General features: G+C 42.7%; 1 protein-coding gene across 53 annotated transcripts in view; it reads left to right on the top strand.

The window, feature by feature from the left end:
• Celf2 (CUGBP, Elav-like family member 2) overlaps nt 1-15,656 on the top strand; it is an 856,648-nt gene extending 840,992 nt beyond the window's left edge. For 11 of the 53 annotated variants that reach the window (XM_030247320.1, XM_030247364.1, XM_030247360.1 and 8 more), the window contains 4 exons: nt 1,386-1,565; nt 5,375-5,518; nt 8,137-8,308; nt 9,675-15,501. In XM_030247320.1, the coding sequence (XP_030103180.1) occupies nt 1,386-1,565; nt 5,375-5,518; nt 8,137-8,264 (452 nt within the window). In that variant the 3' untranslated portion in view covers nt 8,265-8,308; nt 9,675-15,501. Of the gene's footprint in view, nt 1-1,367; nt 1,566-5,374; nt 5,519-8,136 lie in introns of all 53 variants that reach the window. The other 42 variants (XM_011238953.3, XM_006497335.4, XM_006497334.4 and 39 more) reach the window with 13 other exon arrangements.
• The last annotated feature ends 516 nt before the right edge of the window (nt 15,657-16,172 follow it).

Here is a 16,172-nt window from a genome sequence, read left to right as displayed (position 1 = left end):
ATAGAAGAGAACAGACTTCTTCTTACTGAGAACCTAGAGGAGGTGCCATACCTCTTACTGTGCTTAGCTGCTGAATGACTTCCGATGACTTCTTTTCATCCTTGAGTTCTACAGACTTTTCCTTACCCAGCCTCTATGAAGAGTCTGTTGCTCCTTAAGGCCCAGTTCAGTCTTCTTCAGGGATCCAAACCCAGAACATTAGGAGAGCCCTCTGCTGCTAAGTCATGGTGGACTTCTTATCCCACGCCTTGTCCTTTCAGTCTGAGAGAGGAAGTTGTCCCAGCAGCATAAGCACATACGGTGTAACTAGGACTCCCCACCTCCTCTCTCCTAAGGACAGCAAGTGGTGACACTAAAGGGACTGCTGACTTGGTTCCCCTGTCTTTATCCTCCATTGCCATCAAGACTAACATTATTCAGTACGTTCTTCTCAGGACCAAATCTAAAAACAAAACAAAACAAAAGCCTTTTTAATCAAAATGAAAGCAAAGACAACATTACATATTCCATGTCCCGAATTCGTGTGAAAGTTCATACTCCAATGAAGCATTGCTTTGACAGAGTACTCTAGGAGAATATCAGTCAACAGCAGAGTAGAGCAGCCAGGGTACAAGGACGGAATTACATAGTGGGCTACATTCAGCTCCCCTAAGCTGCTACCAGAATCCCTGTTTATAGACAGTGTCGTTCCAGCTCGCTAGAAACCATGACACTGATTCCTCCTTACATGGGCTGTGAGCAGCCTGGAGTGCCCTGCTCATCTGTTCTGAACCAGCTGGGTTATGTAGTCCCAGTTCTTCACATCACCCTTGACTGTAGAAAAGTCGTGTCGATGGCACTGACTGGGGTGCAGAAAGAAGACCTAGTCTGCTCTGCCACTTCCTCACCACCCAGCTTAAATGTAAACGGTTTCTCTGCTCCCAAGCCTCCTGAACCAAGTCAGTGCACAGCAGTGGACATGTGTGTTAGGCCTCAGCCACTAAGGTTTGGTTGGGTTTGGGTTTCAGTTTTCTTTTACATGCTTCCAAGATCTAAGAAGCAGAGGTATATATTTCCAAAAGATCCCGGTGGTACTTGCCAGCAGCACACTGCATGGAGTGGTTCTGTCTGACTGCAGGGCCTCACCGGCAAAGGGAGGGAGAGTTATCATTGCTTAATTCTTTTTTCTCCACATTATTGTGATTGATTTCTCCATGTGTATCGTTTCTGTGTGGCTTTGTTTGGTTTTGTTCTTTCTGTTGGTTTAATTGTTGTGTGAGCTGCATGCACTTGCTGTTGTACTGTGTCAAATGATTCTCTGACTTCCTTTGGAAAGCACTAATGAATAAGTGCTATTTCTCTTCTCTATTGTTGGGTTTTTTGTAAAGTTGCTCAAATGCTCTCAGGTATGGCGGCTCTGAATGGAGGACTTGGCGCCACAGGCTTGACGAATGGTACGGCTGGCACCATGGACGCCCTGACCCAGGCCTACTCAGGAATTCAGCAGTATGCGGCAGCTGCACTGCCCACTTTGTACAGCCAGAGCTTGCTGCAACAGCAGAGTGCTGCAGGCAGCCAGAAGGAAGGTAGGTAGCTATCTGTACCCCAGGGCCTGGCGGGGCCAGCCAGACTTGCATTTGCCTTTAGACCATGCCTGAAAGATGGTGATTTGAACCAGAGTCTTCAGAGGAGTCACCTGCTGAATCTCTAGTGTCCATGTTAAAAGTCTCAAGCATGAGCCCTTTTTAAAAGTTTTCTCTTCATCTTAATATTTTTTCACTCGTCCCGAAGTTCTTATCTATCAGGTGTTGACAGGAAATTACGTACTAGTTGCTCCCATCAAAAATGCCTCTAACATCCTCTCTTCAGTCAGCAGGAGCTCTCAGTCTCCTCTCCTCATAGAAATCCCTCAGTAAGAGGGTACCATTGATCAGGCTGGGGCAGGGTAAGAATTTCTCTCCTGAATTTCCTAGGTTCTTGGGGTCCACATGCCTTGAAGTTGGTACCTGCCTTTCAGAAAGCAAGAGTTCTGACTAATGATAGAATCCAGTTAGAACTGACTTAGACTGTGGGGAAGATGTCTTCTGGGAAAGAAGGAAAGTGATGGCTCACCTGGTGGCAGTCAGCAACTTGCTGCTCTCTTTCTGACTTGTTCAGAAGATGGAGAAGAGTCTTGTTATTCTTCCCCTTTCACCTTCACACCATAGCTACAAAATGCTTCTGCCTAGATATTTATATAAGGAGTCTGGTGATCAGTACCTGATATCATGGTTTATTCTGCAAAGTTAAGATGTTTAAGGAGATACAACTTAAAAGCATATAAAATAGAAAATATTTTCGACAAAGAGCATAGAGATCTTCAAAAAAGAAAAAGTACATGAGACCTATATTACTTCTCATTGCTTCAACCTGCCACCCCCTTCCTCTTAGCTGTGACATCGTTTGTAGGTTTTGTGCTCTTTTGTAGGTTTTCAACTATGCACAGCTATTTGGACAACTGTGTTTCACTGGGTGTTTGAAAGGGACCCTGTGTTATGAAAACCACAAGGCCATCTTTGTTTAGTCTCTGTAGGATCTGAGAGCCACTGAGAAGTAAGCACCATAGGAGGTGACCTGTAAAGAACAGAGCTAAGACCCCTGGATAGTTCCGGAGAGTGCCACGTCTCCTTGTCATCCAGCATGGCTTTACAGGACAATATAACTGTCACTCAGACATAGCTGCCTCAGCCCACTACCGTAAGCTGGTTGTCTTTGACTAATAAGGACAGGATGCCATGATTGCCGAGTCCTAACTCTAGTTTAGGGATGTTGGTTAACAGTGGTATGTGCTAGGGCTCTTTATTGTGGTACTACTGATAGATATTGGTTTGTTCATTTTGTTGGTTTGGTTTGCTCCTGCCCCATCCCTGTCTCTTACTTCTAACACCTCTCTCTTGATCATCTTCTCATCCAGTTAATCTAGAAAAGAATATCATCCCTCTGCCATTAGTTTAAGTAAAATGTAATTTAAAATGCATATTATAGCAAGGGGGAGAGCAGGTCTCCTACTCAGCGGATTTTTAGATTCCCTAATCCACGGCTCTGTCCTTATGCTGACCTTTGGTCAAAGCTGAAATGTATCCTGAAGGGTTTAGTCATGGACTCCGGTGTATTCTTCCACCACAGGAAAAGATGAGGCGTTTAGACTTGACAAATTATTGAAGTTAATGTCTCCATAACTAGATTTTGTGAAGGGCTGTAAGCTTCCTACAGAGGTAAATGAGGAAAGCCCATCACATCTCATGCCATTGTGAATACTCTGTACCCACTCACGTACCTACCCCATCTCCCTCCCTTTACAGGAGGCAAGTTTTACACCCACAAGTAGTTGCAGCCCCCAGGTACCTGGTAGGAGGCCTGTTGGCACTGGTGGTTTGGTGTAGCTTTGTTCTAGCAGATAGGTGCCTCTGAGCCTAGGGGCTGTGTGCTACATTGGGTACCTGTGAGTGATACATAATGCAACAACAGCCCGTAGGGATCAGTAACATAACACAACTGCCAGTCACAGTGTGCTGGGAGAAGGTAGACAGATAGAAAGGGTGAGTTGTGAAGAGTTTGTATTGCTTTTAGAGATTTGGGGTGGGGGGGTTGATTTTGGTATCTACTACTATGCCAGCTGCATGCAGTGATGGTTTTCTATATGGAGCTACTTCTTTTTTTCTGTTAAAAGATCAAACTACTTCTTGGTAAGGGGACATCAGAAGAGAGGAATGAAGAAGATGTTGGAATTTATATACAAACAAAATAATAAACAAAAGGACCAAAACTTCTTTTTGTCTGTCTCACTGGTCATGGTCTCCATCTGTCTGGCACAGACATACTCTGGATGTTTATAGCATTTTGGATTGCCAGGATCATTCAGGAACACAGTCTGCCCTGTTTATTAAAAGTGTACTTACTGCTAAGACTTCGGGAGTAGCAACACTCCTTACAGTGCACTGGGCTCCATTACTCCTTCTTGCAGCAGTTAAACCCTTTGTCTGGAGAACACATCTGAGCAGTATGCCTAGTCTAAAAGTACACGGGGTGCAGTAGCCCCTAGCATACCCATTTGTAGCACTGGAGTTTTCAATCTATCCATACTAGGACCAGAAAACAGTGAAGGCTGTCTCAGCTACAGGTGTCTCCCTTTAGAACAGGCTGCCTCCCTGGGGCTGGACTGTAGACATATCCATAGAATCTGTAAGCGATATAGTGATATTGACATGTTAATATCAATAAGAAATAACTGCATCTCTGGTTTCAGTAAAGTCTTATTCTTTAAGACTCTTCATTAATTTTCTAGGGACAAAAATGTACCAATTCATCTATTTTTGCAAAGTTCATTTAATTCTCATTTTATACAGGTCCACACACATAGATATCATTCTCCATTGTAGGAGTTCTATAGGGAGATCATAGGATCCTGGCCCCTGATCTCCACAGAGAACAGGCATGTTCTCTTTCCTGTGAGAGCCAGGGACAGAAGTCACTTTCCCAGTTCTGTGAGTTCCTTTCTTCCAGTGTCCAAGAAATATCCCAACTTTATCTTCTCTGTGTCAAGTGCATCTTCTTTTGTTTCTTTCACACAGCTCTTGTGTAGATGAGTCTTGAGTTCAGTGAGGAACTTAAGGAAACTAACCTTCTAAGCTGTAGAACTAAACAGACCTTTTGCCTTCTCCCATGGTTTCTGGAGTTTGCATGGAAAAGGGAACGCTTTGTTTAACTTAGTCTTGGAGAAGCTCTTGTATTCACTGCACTTACTCCCAATGAGCATTCTCAGGAAGATAAAGGCCCGTCAAACTTGTAAGCCTATCTTCCCCCCCACCTAGCTGTTGACTCCCTGCCATTTATTCTAACAGAGATGAATATTATAGTGTGTGTGCACAGATTTGCCAAATCAAAACTGGCTGAATAGCCGAGTGACTGAGGATCTGAGCAGTGTTGCTGCTGTTGCATTCATTATTCTAGGCTGCTGCAGTCTGCTTAGGATGCAGACAACACTTTCTTGCACTTCAGGAGATAGTCCACACACAAAACATGGCCACCTCGGAGAAACCCAGTCCAGATTCTATCCCTGCCCTGCCCCTACCTCCACCTTTACCCCCATGGAGATGATGTGCAGCCAAGGTGATCCAAAGATTCCCTAGGAAAGAGAAGCTACGTCAGCATGCCCCACCTCCCCACGCCCAAGGAGAACATTTCAAAGGATTAGTGTTTTCCTGAATATCATGCCAGTGCTCAAACATTATCCATCTGCTCGTTCTTCATAAGGAAAAGCCAAATGGCTAGCCTACCTATTACTGAAGTTATTCCTAAGAGGCTTTGGGACTAAGACTTGGGGGATACCTTACTCTGATTTTTTCTTCCTCTTTAGGTCCAGAGGGGGCAAACCTCTTTATTTACCACCTTCCACAGGAGTTTGGAGACCAGGACATTCTGCAGATGTTCATGCCCTTTGGAAATGTTATCTCTGCTAAAGTCTTCATTGACAAACAGACCAATCTGAGCAAGTGCTTTGGTATGCAAAAGAAACCTAGCTAAATATTGCAGGTTTCCCAGTCAGGAGTCAAAATAGGGCCTTCCTTATGATGGTAGCTCCTGACCTAGTTGCATGTACACAGATTTGGGCAGAGGTATTTAATCAGAAAAGGGGAAAGAGTCATACAAAAGGTGGCAGTCCCTCTCCTTAGGTACTATTCTACACTGTAGTAGTTAAGCATCTTCCTGTGTCCCTGATTGCCTGTCACCATAGAGCAGTAGTTGTTTCTTTCAGCCCTGAGATGGAGTCAGGAATGTTTAGTCGGTGCTACGGACAAGCACTGCTAACTCTGCCACAAAGTCTTACTCGTGCTTTTCAAATAGCTCGCACACCGAGTCAGTGCTTGTGACTCAGGCTTACAGGCGTCACACGCATATGCCACTACATCTCTGTGGACTAGGCACTAGCAGTTGGAATATCCCATGCTTACAGAGAACAAAGCATTATGATGGGCTTAGATCATACAATTGGCCAGGCAGGGCTGCATGAATAGGCACAAACACTCCCAGACACCTAGCTGTCTGCCCTTGTAGCCTTTCTGTCTAGAGAGAGGAACTTCTTTTTCTTTTTTTTTTTAACACAGTAATGAAAACTCATGTCCTGATGTTTCTGTACCAGAACAGAACTTGTTAAATCCATGACATCTTTGTCTGACTGATTTAGCCCCCATAGAAGTTAAGAACCCAGGGTATTCAGAGCCTTGTTTAGCAAGCTCTAGCTCAGAGAGTGTCACAGTATTTTGCAAATATCACTCGTACAATTTAATAGTTCACATTGTGGGAGGCAGTACATTTTATTAAATAATATATGGGCCAAAAGATATAGGAATGTATGTACTACAAAGAAAAATATCTAAAGTAGGGTGGTTCTCAAATAGCTGGAAATTCAGACTTTATTTGGCTGACTGCTAGCTAATGTTTTGGTTCATACAGCTCTGCTGCTAGGCTCTTCCATCATCCAGGAAGGTCTATACCTCAGGGATTAGAAGAATTAATGCAGCACCCATTTCTGGAAAGTCAGCTTTTACTCTAGGAGAAAGGCTGTCAGCCTGACCCACTGCACTGCTGTGGTAGGACTGTTAAGATCCCTCTGTAACAGCTGAGGAGCAACATGGAAACCAAGCGGTCACATGGGGTATATGCACGTGAGAGCCACAGCTCGCCTTTGGAAAGGCTTCCTGTGCAGGCCTTTAGACTGACATTTTTCATAGCTACATAACTGTTCTCAGTTTATTTGGAGGCTAAAAGCGACTATACCACAAGGTATTTGTGATTTGAGGAAACATTACTTTAAAAAGAGATTTTGTCAGTCTACTTAACCAATATGTTCCAATAATACACACTGTGGCTGTGAGAATCAGGGATGTATTTTCAGTTTGTCTTAAAAGCTTTGCCTCCCGGGTTTCTTGGTGAGCGAGTACAGTCTTAGTGCCCGGGGTTAGTTACGGAGTTGCTACCCATCCTTCCGTTCATGTCACTCCTGACCCATCCCATTCTCCAATCATCTTACCGCTTCTACCCAAGACCCTGAGAGAAGGAGTCACACCAGATGAAAGTCTTGGATCTGAGGTTACTTTTACTGGGAATTAGACTTAAGTAAAAATGTAAACAATAATTTTTGCAATTCAGCCTACCTATGAAAAGATTTCCTGCCTTTTTATCAGCTGAGAACTCTGCTCAAAGAAGGTTTATGCCCTTTGCCCCCTCCACTGGTTTGTAAAAGAATTTTCTCTTTAGCTTTAAACTGTAATGGTAGTAGATAGGTGAAGATGCTAGGATCTTCCAAATTGCTGGTGTTTGGAGTGAAACTCAATCTATGGGATAGCTCCCTGTCGCCACTCAAAATCATGAAAAGCTCACCACTTGCCTCAGCAATGCTGGTACTCCTGACTTGCCTCCTACTCTGTTAAGACAACCGCAACCACAATTCTCTCCTCCTGACTCTTTGTAGGATATCATTCGTTTTTGTTCAAAAGCAGGCATGCCCTGTCTGTGTGATGGCGGCTTAGTGTTGCAGATACAAATAACTGGGATATGCAGAGACTCCGACTAAGCCCTGAGACAAAGAGAAAGGCATGTGGCCTTTCCCTCCGTTTGTCTGAAGAGTAATTCCGAAACGTTAAGCAGCTAGTATAGATTATTCTCACTCAGTTAAGTCAGTGGTTGACTCATCTTGACGCAGCCAGCCCTGTGTAGACTGTCTAGGAGTATCTATAGTACTCACTCTCTTCTGAGGATTTTTTCCAAAGGACCCCTGGCGGGAGTTGGGGTGTGGTAAAACAAACAGGTGTGACTTCAAAGCACTGCATAGAGGGACGGAGTTCACTAGAGAGACTTAGCTGTAGTTCTGTGGGGAGGCTTCTGTCCTCCATGGAACTAGCTCTTTCATTACTTCCCAGTTGGCATGCCCACTGCTGTCCATGGTGCCTGCATGGGACAGTATAAACCTAGCAAAGCCCAGCTCAGATCCTAGGCCGGGCACCTCTCAGCATTGCAGTCACACTGCCGGCCAGCAGCAGGCCAGCCCCGCCAGCCCTGTTTTCCGCTTGGCTTCCCCTTCACTCTGACCTCCCTACCTCCTTCCCCTTTGTTTTCCAGGTTTTGTTAGCTATGACAATCCAGTCTCTGCACAAGCTGCAATCCAGGCTATGAACGGCTTTCAGATCGGCATGAAACGCTTGAAGGTGCAGCTGAAACGCTCCAAAAACGACAGCAAACCTTACTGATCCTAACCCCAGAAGCTCCCTGCTCTTATTTTAGCTTTCTTAGGGTAAGTCCCACAAGCCAGCCTGTTCTGAACAGGGAAGGCAGAGGAGGGACCACGATGCCAACTTTTACCAAGAGAGACGGTTATTTTTACAATAAGGCCTCCATTTCTTCCACTCACACCCCACCCAATCTGCCATAATTAAAACCTGGGCTACCTTGTTTTTATTGAGTAAACCCCTCCTCCGGTTGTGCCACTGTATTCTCTTTGTTTGCAATTTGAATATCCTTACTCTTTTAAAAAAAATTGTTTTGCTTTTTTAAAGAAAAACATATAAACAAGTAAATGACATCTTGAGAATGTGAAAGGCAAGCAAACACTAATGTGCAGTTCTAACTCTGAACCACTGGTGCCCCGAGAGCACTGCCTGGAGAACTCACCCTCCTGCCCGCCCGCCCGCCCGCCCGCCCGCCCCTCAGAGGGCCCCACGGTTAGAGATGATGTGGTGGCCCAGCAGAGGGAGAAGCCAGGAGAAGCACTTAAAACTCCACAAAACACCCTCCCACTACATTGGTTTCTTTTAATATAAGTAGGATTTTATTTTAGGGTTCAAAGAAACATGACATTTATTGGTCAGATTATTACACTGGTTGTCTATTTTGTTATTGTTTTATTTTTGTTTTTAGAAAGGATTAATGTAAAAAAAAAAGATTTAGAGATCTGTTTCTTAAAGCTACAGGGTTTAAAAATAAAATAAAAATGAGTGAAAATACTTGATGTTTCTTGAAAGATAAATTTAATAATAAATAAATACATAAATAATACATAAATAAAAAAGAAAGCCACAGGCCTGTAAATTTTATTTGTAAAAAAGCATTTCTATTTTTATACAAAATTTTTACTGCCTCAGAAATACTGGAAGCTATTTATTGCCTATTGTTAACTTATTGGGTATCTAAGAGCAGTTCTCTGTCTAGCTGGAACCTTCTGAAGTAGTCTCCAGAGGAATTGTTCTAGGAATGGGCTTTTTTCACCGTTGAACCCTAGACCTAAAGTTCATGCTTTTCCCTCTTGTCGTTTGTATTTGTCTGATTATTTTGTTTGTAATTTCCATTATCTAGTTTACGATTCAGTTGTCTTGACTTCCCCATATGTCACCTTTGTTCAAACTGGACCCTCTCCGCTGTCCCTTGCTAGTCCTTCACCCCAAAACACCCAGAATCCATCCCCTCTCACTCTCTCCAGATGGATTCTCTTGGGGTTTCATTGTGCTGTGGAAAAAGAGTGTAAGAAATGCAAATTATGTGAATGGCTCATAGACTCCCTGAAGACCCAAGATTTGCATTAGTTTTCTCCCGCACCCTTGAAAGTGACGTTGCTGCTGCGTAGACTCTGTGTAACTTCTGACTCTCCCTTGTTTTCTCCCCAGACATCTTCATGCCCGTTAGTCATCGTTTGCCTAGCATGTCCCTGTGGCGTCTCAAAAACAGTTTCATCGTCCCGTCATTGTTTCTGATGTCTTTCTGACCTCACATCATATTTGGTTCTCCTACTGACCTTTGATCTAGTTTTGACCTTTGAAATTTGCATGTGACCTCATCTAGCTATGAATTCTGGGAAGTCAATGTGAAAAACATTGCTGCATTCATGCAAGACTGAAATTATTAGACAAATTATAGAAAACAAAACCTGTGGCAAAAATGTTTCTTTCTTATTTTTTTTTCTTTTCATAAAACAGACTTGAAAGTATTACACAGGGATTGGCATTCTGCCCGGTCACTGGTGACAATAGCAATATGTGTCCAGGGACACAGAATGTTGGTTTCTAACAGACTACTTCCAAAAACAGTTTGAGAAAAAAAAAAAAACTGTCTGATTTTAAGTCTCTAGAGGTCTGTAATAGTTTTTACATTTTTCAGGCAGTGTAAAGTTTTTTGATAAGGCCATTTTAGGTGGCTCACTTTCTCATTAAGATATATATATAGAACCACTTTTTGTAGATTAGTATAAGAAAAATATTTACCCTGTTTTGGGGCAAATGCTACCTATTTGTGTCACCTTTTGCTGAACTGACTCACAGTTAGACAATCCATGGTTTAATGCACATGAAATTACCTATATTTTATACTGTTCCAATGTACAGGAGAAAGGCTACTGTAAGCTGCGTCATGTTGGTGCTTCTGTGGATTAAGTTGTGCTCTCATCACAAGTCTTAAGGTCTTAATGTTATTTGTTGATAAGACAAGCTTAGAATTGGTTTACTTAAAACAAAAAAAAAAAAGAATTTCAAAAAAAAAAGTTGTTTGCTTAAAAAAAAAAAGTTCATGTGAGAGAAAAAAGAAAAAAAAAGAAAAAAAAAAAACTATTCCAGACTAAGTTTTGTGTTGGCCTGAGAAGCATTGGCGTCACTTTTTTTTATTGTGGACTATTAGATGTGTTTGTGTTCAGCAAAATGTGATGTTTTGTTTTTTCTTTTAAAGAAAAAAGTGAAAACTATCTAGTGCCAAATTCCAAAGGTACTTCCTCCCTAGAGCTTCGCGTGTTTCCTGTGAGAAGTGATTTGATAACATGGTATTTTATTATGTGTTTTGTATAAATCCCTAATATTTAAAACAAACAAAAAAAAAAAAAAGGTTACAAAGTTTGTTAACTTGCTATTCCGTGGTCTTGTTGCCTGAAATTGTTATTGTTTGTTATTTCTCTATGCTGTTTTTTGTAAGACATTGTATAAGTGCCGTGTGTCACTTTTCTAACCTCTCCACGTCAATGCTGTGACGGCAGCCCTCACAATGTATTCTCTTCATAATATCTGGAAACCTCTAAGGTGAGAAAGTCCTGAACTTTTAACCCTTTCTACCCAGAGCTATCTGGAATGTTGGTGACTTTTTATACTGTCATCCTTGGGTTTGTTTTGGGGTGTTTAGATATTTTTTTCCATTTGTATCTTCTGAGTTATTTTTTGTTTTTTGAGTCACACACCTTCCCAAAAAACCCTTAAGTCTTTTTCCTAAACCGTTTTTTATTTTCTTTTTTATCCCCTCCTTCCTATCACCCTGTGCTCCTTCAGTTTAAATATAAGAGACTGAGTAGACCCTGGGAAGGGAAAAACAGGTAGAGCTTAGCCCTACACAAACCCTAAAGACCGTGTCTGCTTTTTGATAAGGGTTTCATGGTATGCCCTCGTGTACAATATTTTTATACACCCTGGAGTTAAATGGCTTTTTGGTGGTCCAATCTTTCAAGAAGTTTTACTTTTGTTTCTTAAACACCCCTATGTAATGCTGAGTCAGCCTTTGGCTCGGGATTCTCAGACGCATGTGGACACCTGAATATGCAAGGTGTCTTCCTGAAAAGCCCACACATTTCAAGTGGTTGGCCATGTAAGAGGAGATCAGCTGCTCTTCACCACAATTACTACCAAATACTAGGACTAGTTCCTGCTGTTGCTCTCGAAAGTGCCATATTCCTGAGTCTGGCTTCATATGAGCAGATGTCTTGTTCTGACAGACCCCAATGTCATGCCTACAGTCCAAACACACACCCAGCCTCTGGGAAAACACACCCTGCAAGCTTCTGGTCTCAGCTCCCTTTTCCTTCACACCCTCCCTCCATTTGATTTAATGTGTGTGTGAATGTGATAGCCCTGAGATGGAAAGGATTAGCCTCTCACAATGCAAAAAAAAAAAAAAAAAAAAAAAGTTCCCTCCTTCCAGCACGCGCACTTCCAGTGACATGATTGGTGTTAGCCCACTGTTTACCACTGCCGGGGCCTTCCTTCATCCTTGAGGGCTATTTTGTACTTTCTGCAGCACTCAGCTCACTAACAGTGATCACACACATTCTCAGTCTCTCTATGGTGGTGTGTAGGTACACGTGTAGAAACACAAGAGAATACCAGTTGTATTTCATAGACCATCTCGTTCACAATCTATTTAGTTATTAATGATATAAATCTCAAAAAAAAATCTTGACTTTTTTTTTTCCCCCCATGGAAGCCAACTGCCCTCCTTCCTCTTAACCCACCTGCGGCCCCCGCAGAGGCTCGGGTCAGGCAGGTACTTTCTGTTGAGCTCGGTTTCTGATTTTGCAGGCGACCAAGACCGTCCATTGAGGCGAGGGCTTGGTTTTGCATGTTTCATTGTTAGAAAGTTAGCCTTCCTCAGAGACAGACTGTCCTTCCTCTCTCAGTATCAAAAGGAAACGCTGCAAGGGTGCGCAGGGCCTGTTTCCGGAAGACAAAACACAGGGAAACTGCATTTTTAAAAATCAAGTGTAAAGCATATAGACTTTTAAAACTCACTCAGAGAACTCTGATCAGATGGCACCTCCACGGTGTGACAAGTTCATCTTTCCTTCACCGCAGGGGTTCTAGTTCCTTGGCTTGTGCTACTCTGGAATCATTTACTGTTTCTGTCTTTATTATCTTAAGTGCTAATTAAAAGAAAATAAAACTTAAAAAAATGTAGTTTCATTACCTTTTGAATAATGTCATACAAAAATGTATTTGTGTTTTTGTGCTGTGGGAATTGTTGTTTGTAGATTAATAATACCATTTTGTTTAGAACTACAAAATAGTTTTTAAATATTGTCTGAGAAAAGCCAAAGTTAATGCAACCTAGTGGAAACTGTAAGACCATTTGAGTATTGTTTCTGTTTTATTGATGCATTTGGATTTTGTTGTTTGATGGAATTTGAGCCAAAAAACAAAAATGCAGGCTTTCCTATTTCTACAACTGATTGTACTTACGCATTTTGTACCAGTGGGATTTTTTATACTGGAGATTAAAAAAAAATGGAAATTTTTGTGGCTTACTCTTGTGGGCCCCCTGACAATGACTGATTTCAAGTTTGATTTCTGGTTGATAGGAAGAAAGTTGCTTTTCCTTTAAGAATTAAAAACTTTGGCTTGATTTCTTTTTTTCCCTTTGCTTATATCTAGCATTAGAATTTTGTCTTAAAATACAGCGGTAAGTTTCACTCTTTATTCTGTACTGTGCAGTTACACAATAAGATAATTAGATTTAGAAGTACTCAGTCACTTTAAGTGGATAAATGTATTAGTTAAACTTTAGGAGTTTGCTTTTTTGCTGTTTAGATCGAAGTTTTTTCTGACCCTTCTGTCCTCATTGTGAACATAACCGTGTAGTTGAAACAGTCAGACTTATTTTTGTAATGTATGTTATTGTGTGATGCGGTTTTTTGCTTCTGTCTCCAATATTAAACCATTTTCCTAATACTTGTTTCTCTCTCTGCGTGTTGTATTGTTGGTAATCATTCTGTGTTGGTGACACATCTACACAACCTCACTGTTGCACGTATCTGTTCTTTTCTTTATGTTGTGTAAAAAGATACAGTCGATTCCACCTAAGTGAATATCTGATTTGGGACACGAAGAAACTACACATCCCACCTCTGGTTCATCCACAGCCTACCCCTGACTGATGCTTCCAAGACAATACGCCTTTCCCTCTGATCCCTCTAGGACCGCCTAGAGGGCTACACTTGGCAAGGCATTTTATGGTCTTTTGACCACACATGTTCTTTCCTCTCCCCTCCCTCCTATCCACAGTTCCTAACATCCGTGAAGTCTCTCCTATAAACCTTAAGAGGGACAGAAGCAGTAGACCCAGGGCTTCTTCATCTACCTTCAGGTACGAAGTCTCATGACTACAGTCAGGGTTAGAGAGGGTTAGAAAGCCCTTATAAAAGAGGCACACCCTCAGGGAGAGGTAAAATAAAGCCAGCTGGCCAACAGCGGGCAGCTAAAAACCATTAAGCTTAGGTGTGTGCTGCACTGATCAATGGGTATGTATAGAAGTGCATTTCTATTCGCTCATCAATTTAATCCAGGAGTAGCTTCAATTATTACCACTCACAGAAGTGGGAAGACTTCCAGGTATTCAATGAGGGAGGTGGGGAGAATTCTGCTCAAGTCCTTGCTGTCTGTTTACAAAGGGGAGCTCAGAATGCCATAGGTCCATTGTCGTCCCCCCTCCCCCTCCCCCCCCCCCACCGCAGTAGACACAGGATAGGAAGGAGATGTGCTCTCACTGTACCCAACCCCTGATCAGAGAAGAACTGCCCCACTGCCCATGCTGTGACAAGCCCTCCCCGCTCTACTGTCTACTTGCTCAGGAGTCTGGCTGCCCTCAAAGAGTATTTCCCATGGCTATCTGCTCCCTTCTCTTCTCGCCCGTGCCAGGACACCTGAGCTGGTGTCAGCGAAAGCTCTGGCTGCCCACCCTCTGGTTTCAGCTGGCCCCTCAGGCCCCTTTCTTCAGTCAGGTCAACAACCATGGGCCTACCAAACAGAAGAAAGGTGGCTCTTTCCCTAGGCCAAACCTCTCACTGGGCATGAGGTTCCGAGCCCTGCTCCTACTCTGACAAAAGCTGATTCCTAGTGACACCTGTGCTGGCTTTCTCAGGGCGGGGCCTGCTTGCTCAGTTGCCTCTGAAAGGCCACTGCTTCACTAGTGAGGGAAGACCAAAGTGTGGTTTCTTTTTCTTTTCTGGAGGAATGGGCGGCATCAGGGAGGGAAGGCCTGGGAAAGAGGATGGTAAAATTTGTTCCAAGATGTGTTTCTTTTTGAAATCCTAATATGACCACCATTCAGCACAGGGCATGATGTTCGCGCACTGAAAGACAAACTGGGCTTTTCTACCGAAGACACAAAGGCTCGGTCCTGTAAGCACTTGTGACTATAAAGTCAGCCGCTGCTTAAATTCACACTCAGCGTTTATTTTTTGTGTAACTCCCACCATGGTTGTGAGCAGGTCTGCCCATGCACAGGCCACCATGAGAAGCCAGACAACTGTCAGCATTCACTGGCTGATGGAAGCCATATGCCTGCCAGGCCGAAGCAATGGGGTGTGATCTGCAGGCTCGTAGCTAGCAGGCTAGGCAATGCAGTGAACACAAGCGGACCATGCATCGTTCCTGATAAGTGAATAAAACACTGTGGCCAGACAATCAGCTTATTCACTTATCAGGAATCGACTGTTCTACTAATTCACTGGTTTTGTTTTTCATTCTGTTGTAGTTCACTATTTTTGCTGTGTTCTGTTTTTTTTTCCTCTCATGCTTGGGCAAATTCACTGGAGATATTACCTTCATGTGACCATGAACCGTTTCTATCGAGTGAAAATGGTATCTTAACAAAATCTATGCACTTGCTATCAGGAACACAATACTGGATGTGTCTTATATATATTGAACTATATAGTACTCGATTTCTTAAATAAAGCTTAAGAAAGGATTTGTGTGCAAAGTGAATGTGATTCTTTCTCAAAGCAGTGTCTTTAAGGGGTATTGTTCATTTAAGTCTTCAATGATATAGGATATTTTTCATTAAAATTATAGCATTGTCTTTATGAATTAATATTCAATAAATGGACTTTGGAAACAAAAAAAGTGAAGGGGGAAGTTCTTCTGAGTACATTTTAGCAAGGGCCTGGAGACCTGTCTTTTTGGTGGCTGTGGCTAAACTCTAGCCAAGTGCTGTGTGCAACAAAGCAAAACAAACAAACAAAAAAACACAATCCTTTCACCTCCCAAGACCACTAGAAAGTACCTATCTGCATCCTAGCCTAGAAAGCCCACTGCCTTCTGAATGTGTAATCTCCTTGGGCTCTGAAGAAAGGGACAATAGAGGGATGCAGGCCACTAATGGCAGCGTGTGGGTCAGATGAGGTGACACTAAAGCCATTTTCTGTGGAGGACATGAGCAGTTCTATTCTGGACGACAGAATGAGGAACAGCAGAGCAAGCGTTTGATCATTCTGGGTGAGATGGTAAGATTTCAAAGTCACTCCTTGCGAGAGGGAGCAGGCCTGAGTTTGCAGGCTTTCCAGGAAGGCCTGCTGCTTGGCCCTTTGAGAGGATTTTGACTTTTTCTACAGGCTTGCAGTTTGAAAAAAATGGCATTTC

Source organism: Mus musculus, chromosome 2, assembly GCF_000001635.26.
Source record: "Mus musculus strain C57BL/6J chromosome 2, GRCm38.p6 C57BL/6J".
Taxonomy (NCBI): domain Eukaryota; kingdom Metazoa; phylum Chordata; class Mammalia; order Rodentia; family Muridae; genus Mus; species Mus musculus.
This window is presented reverse-complemented; position numbering and strand designations above follow the sequence as displayed.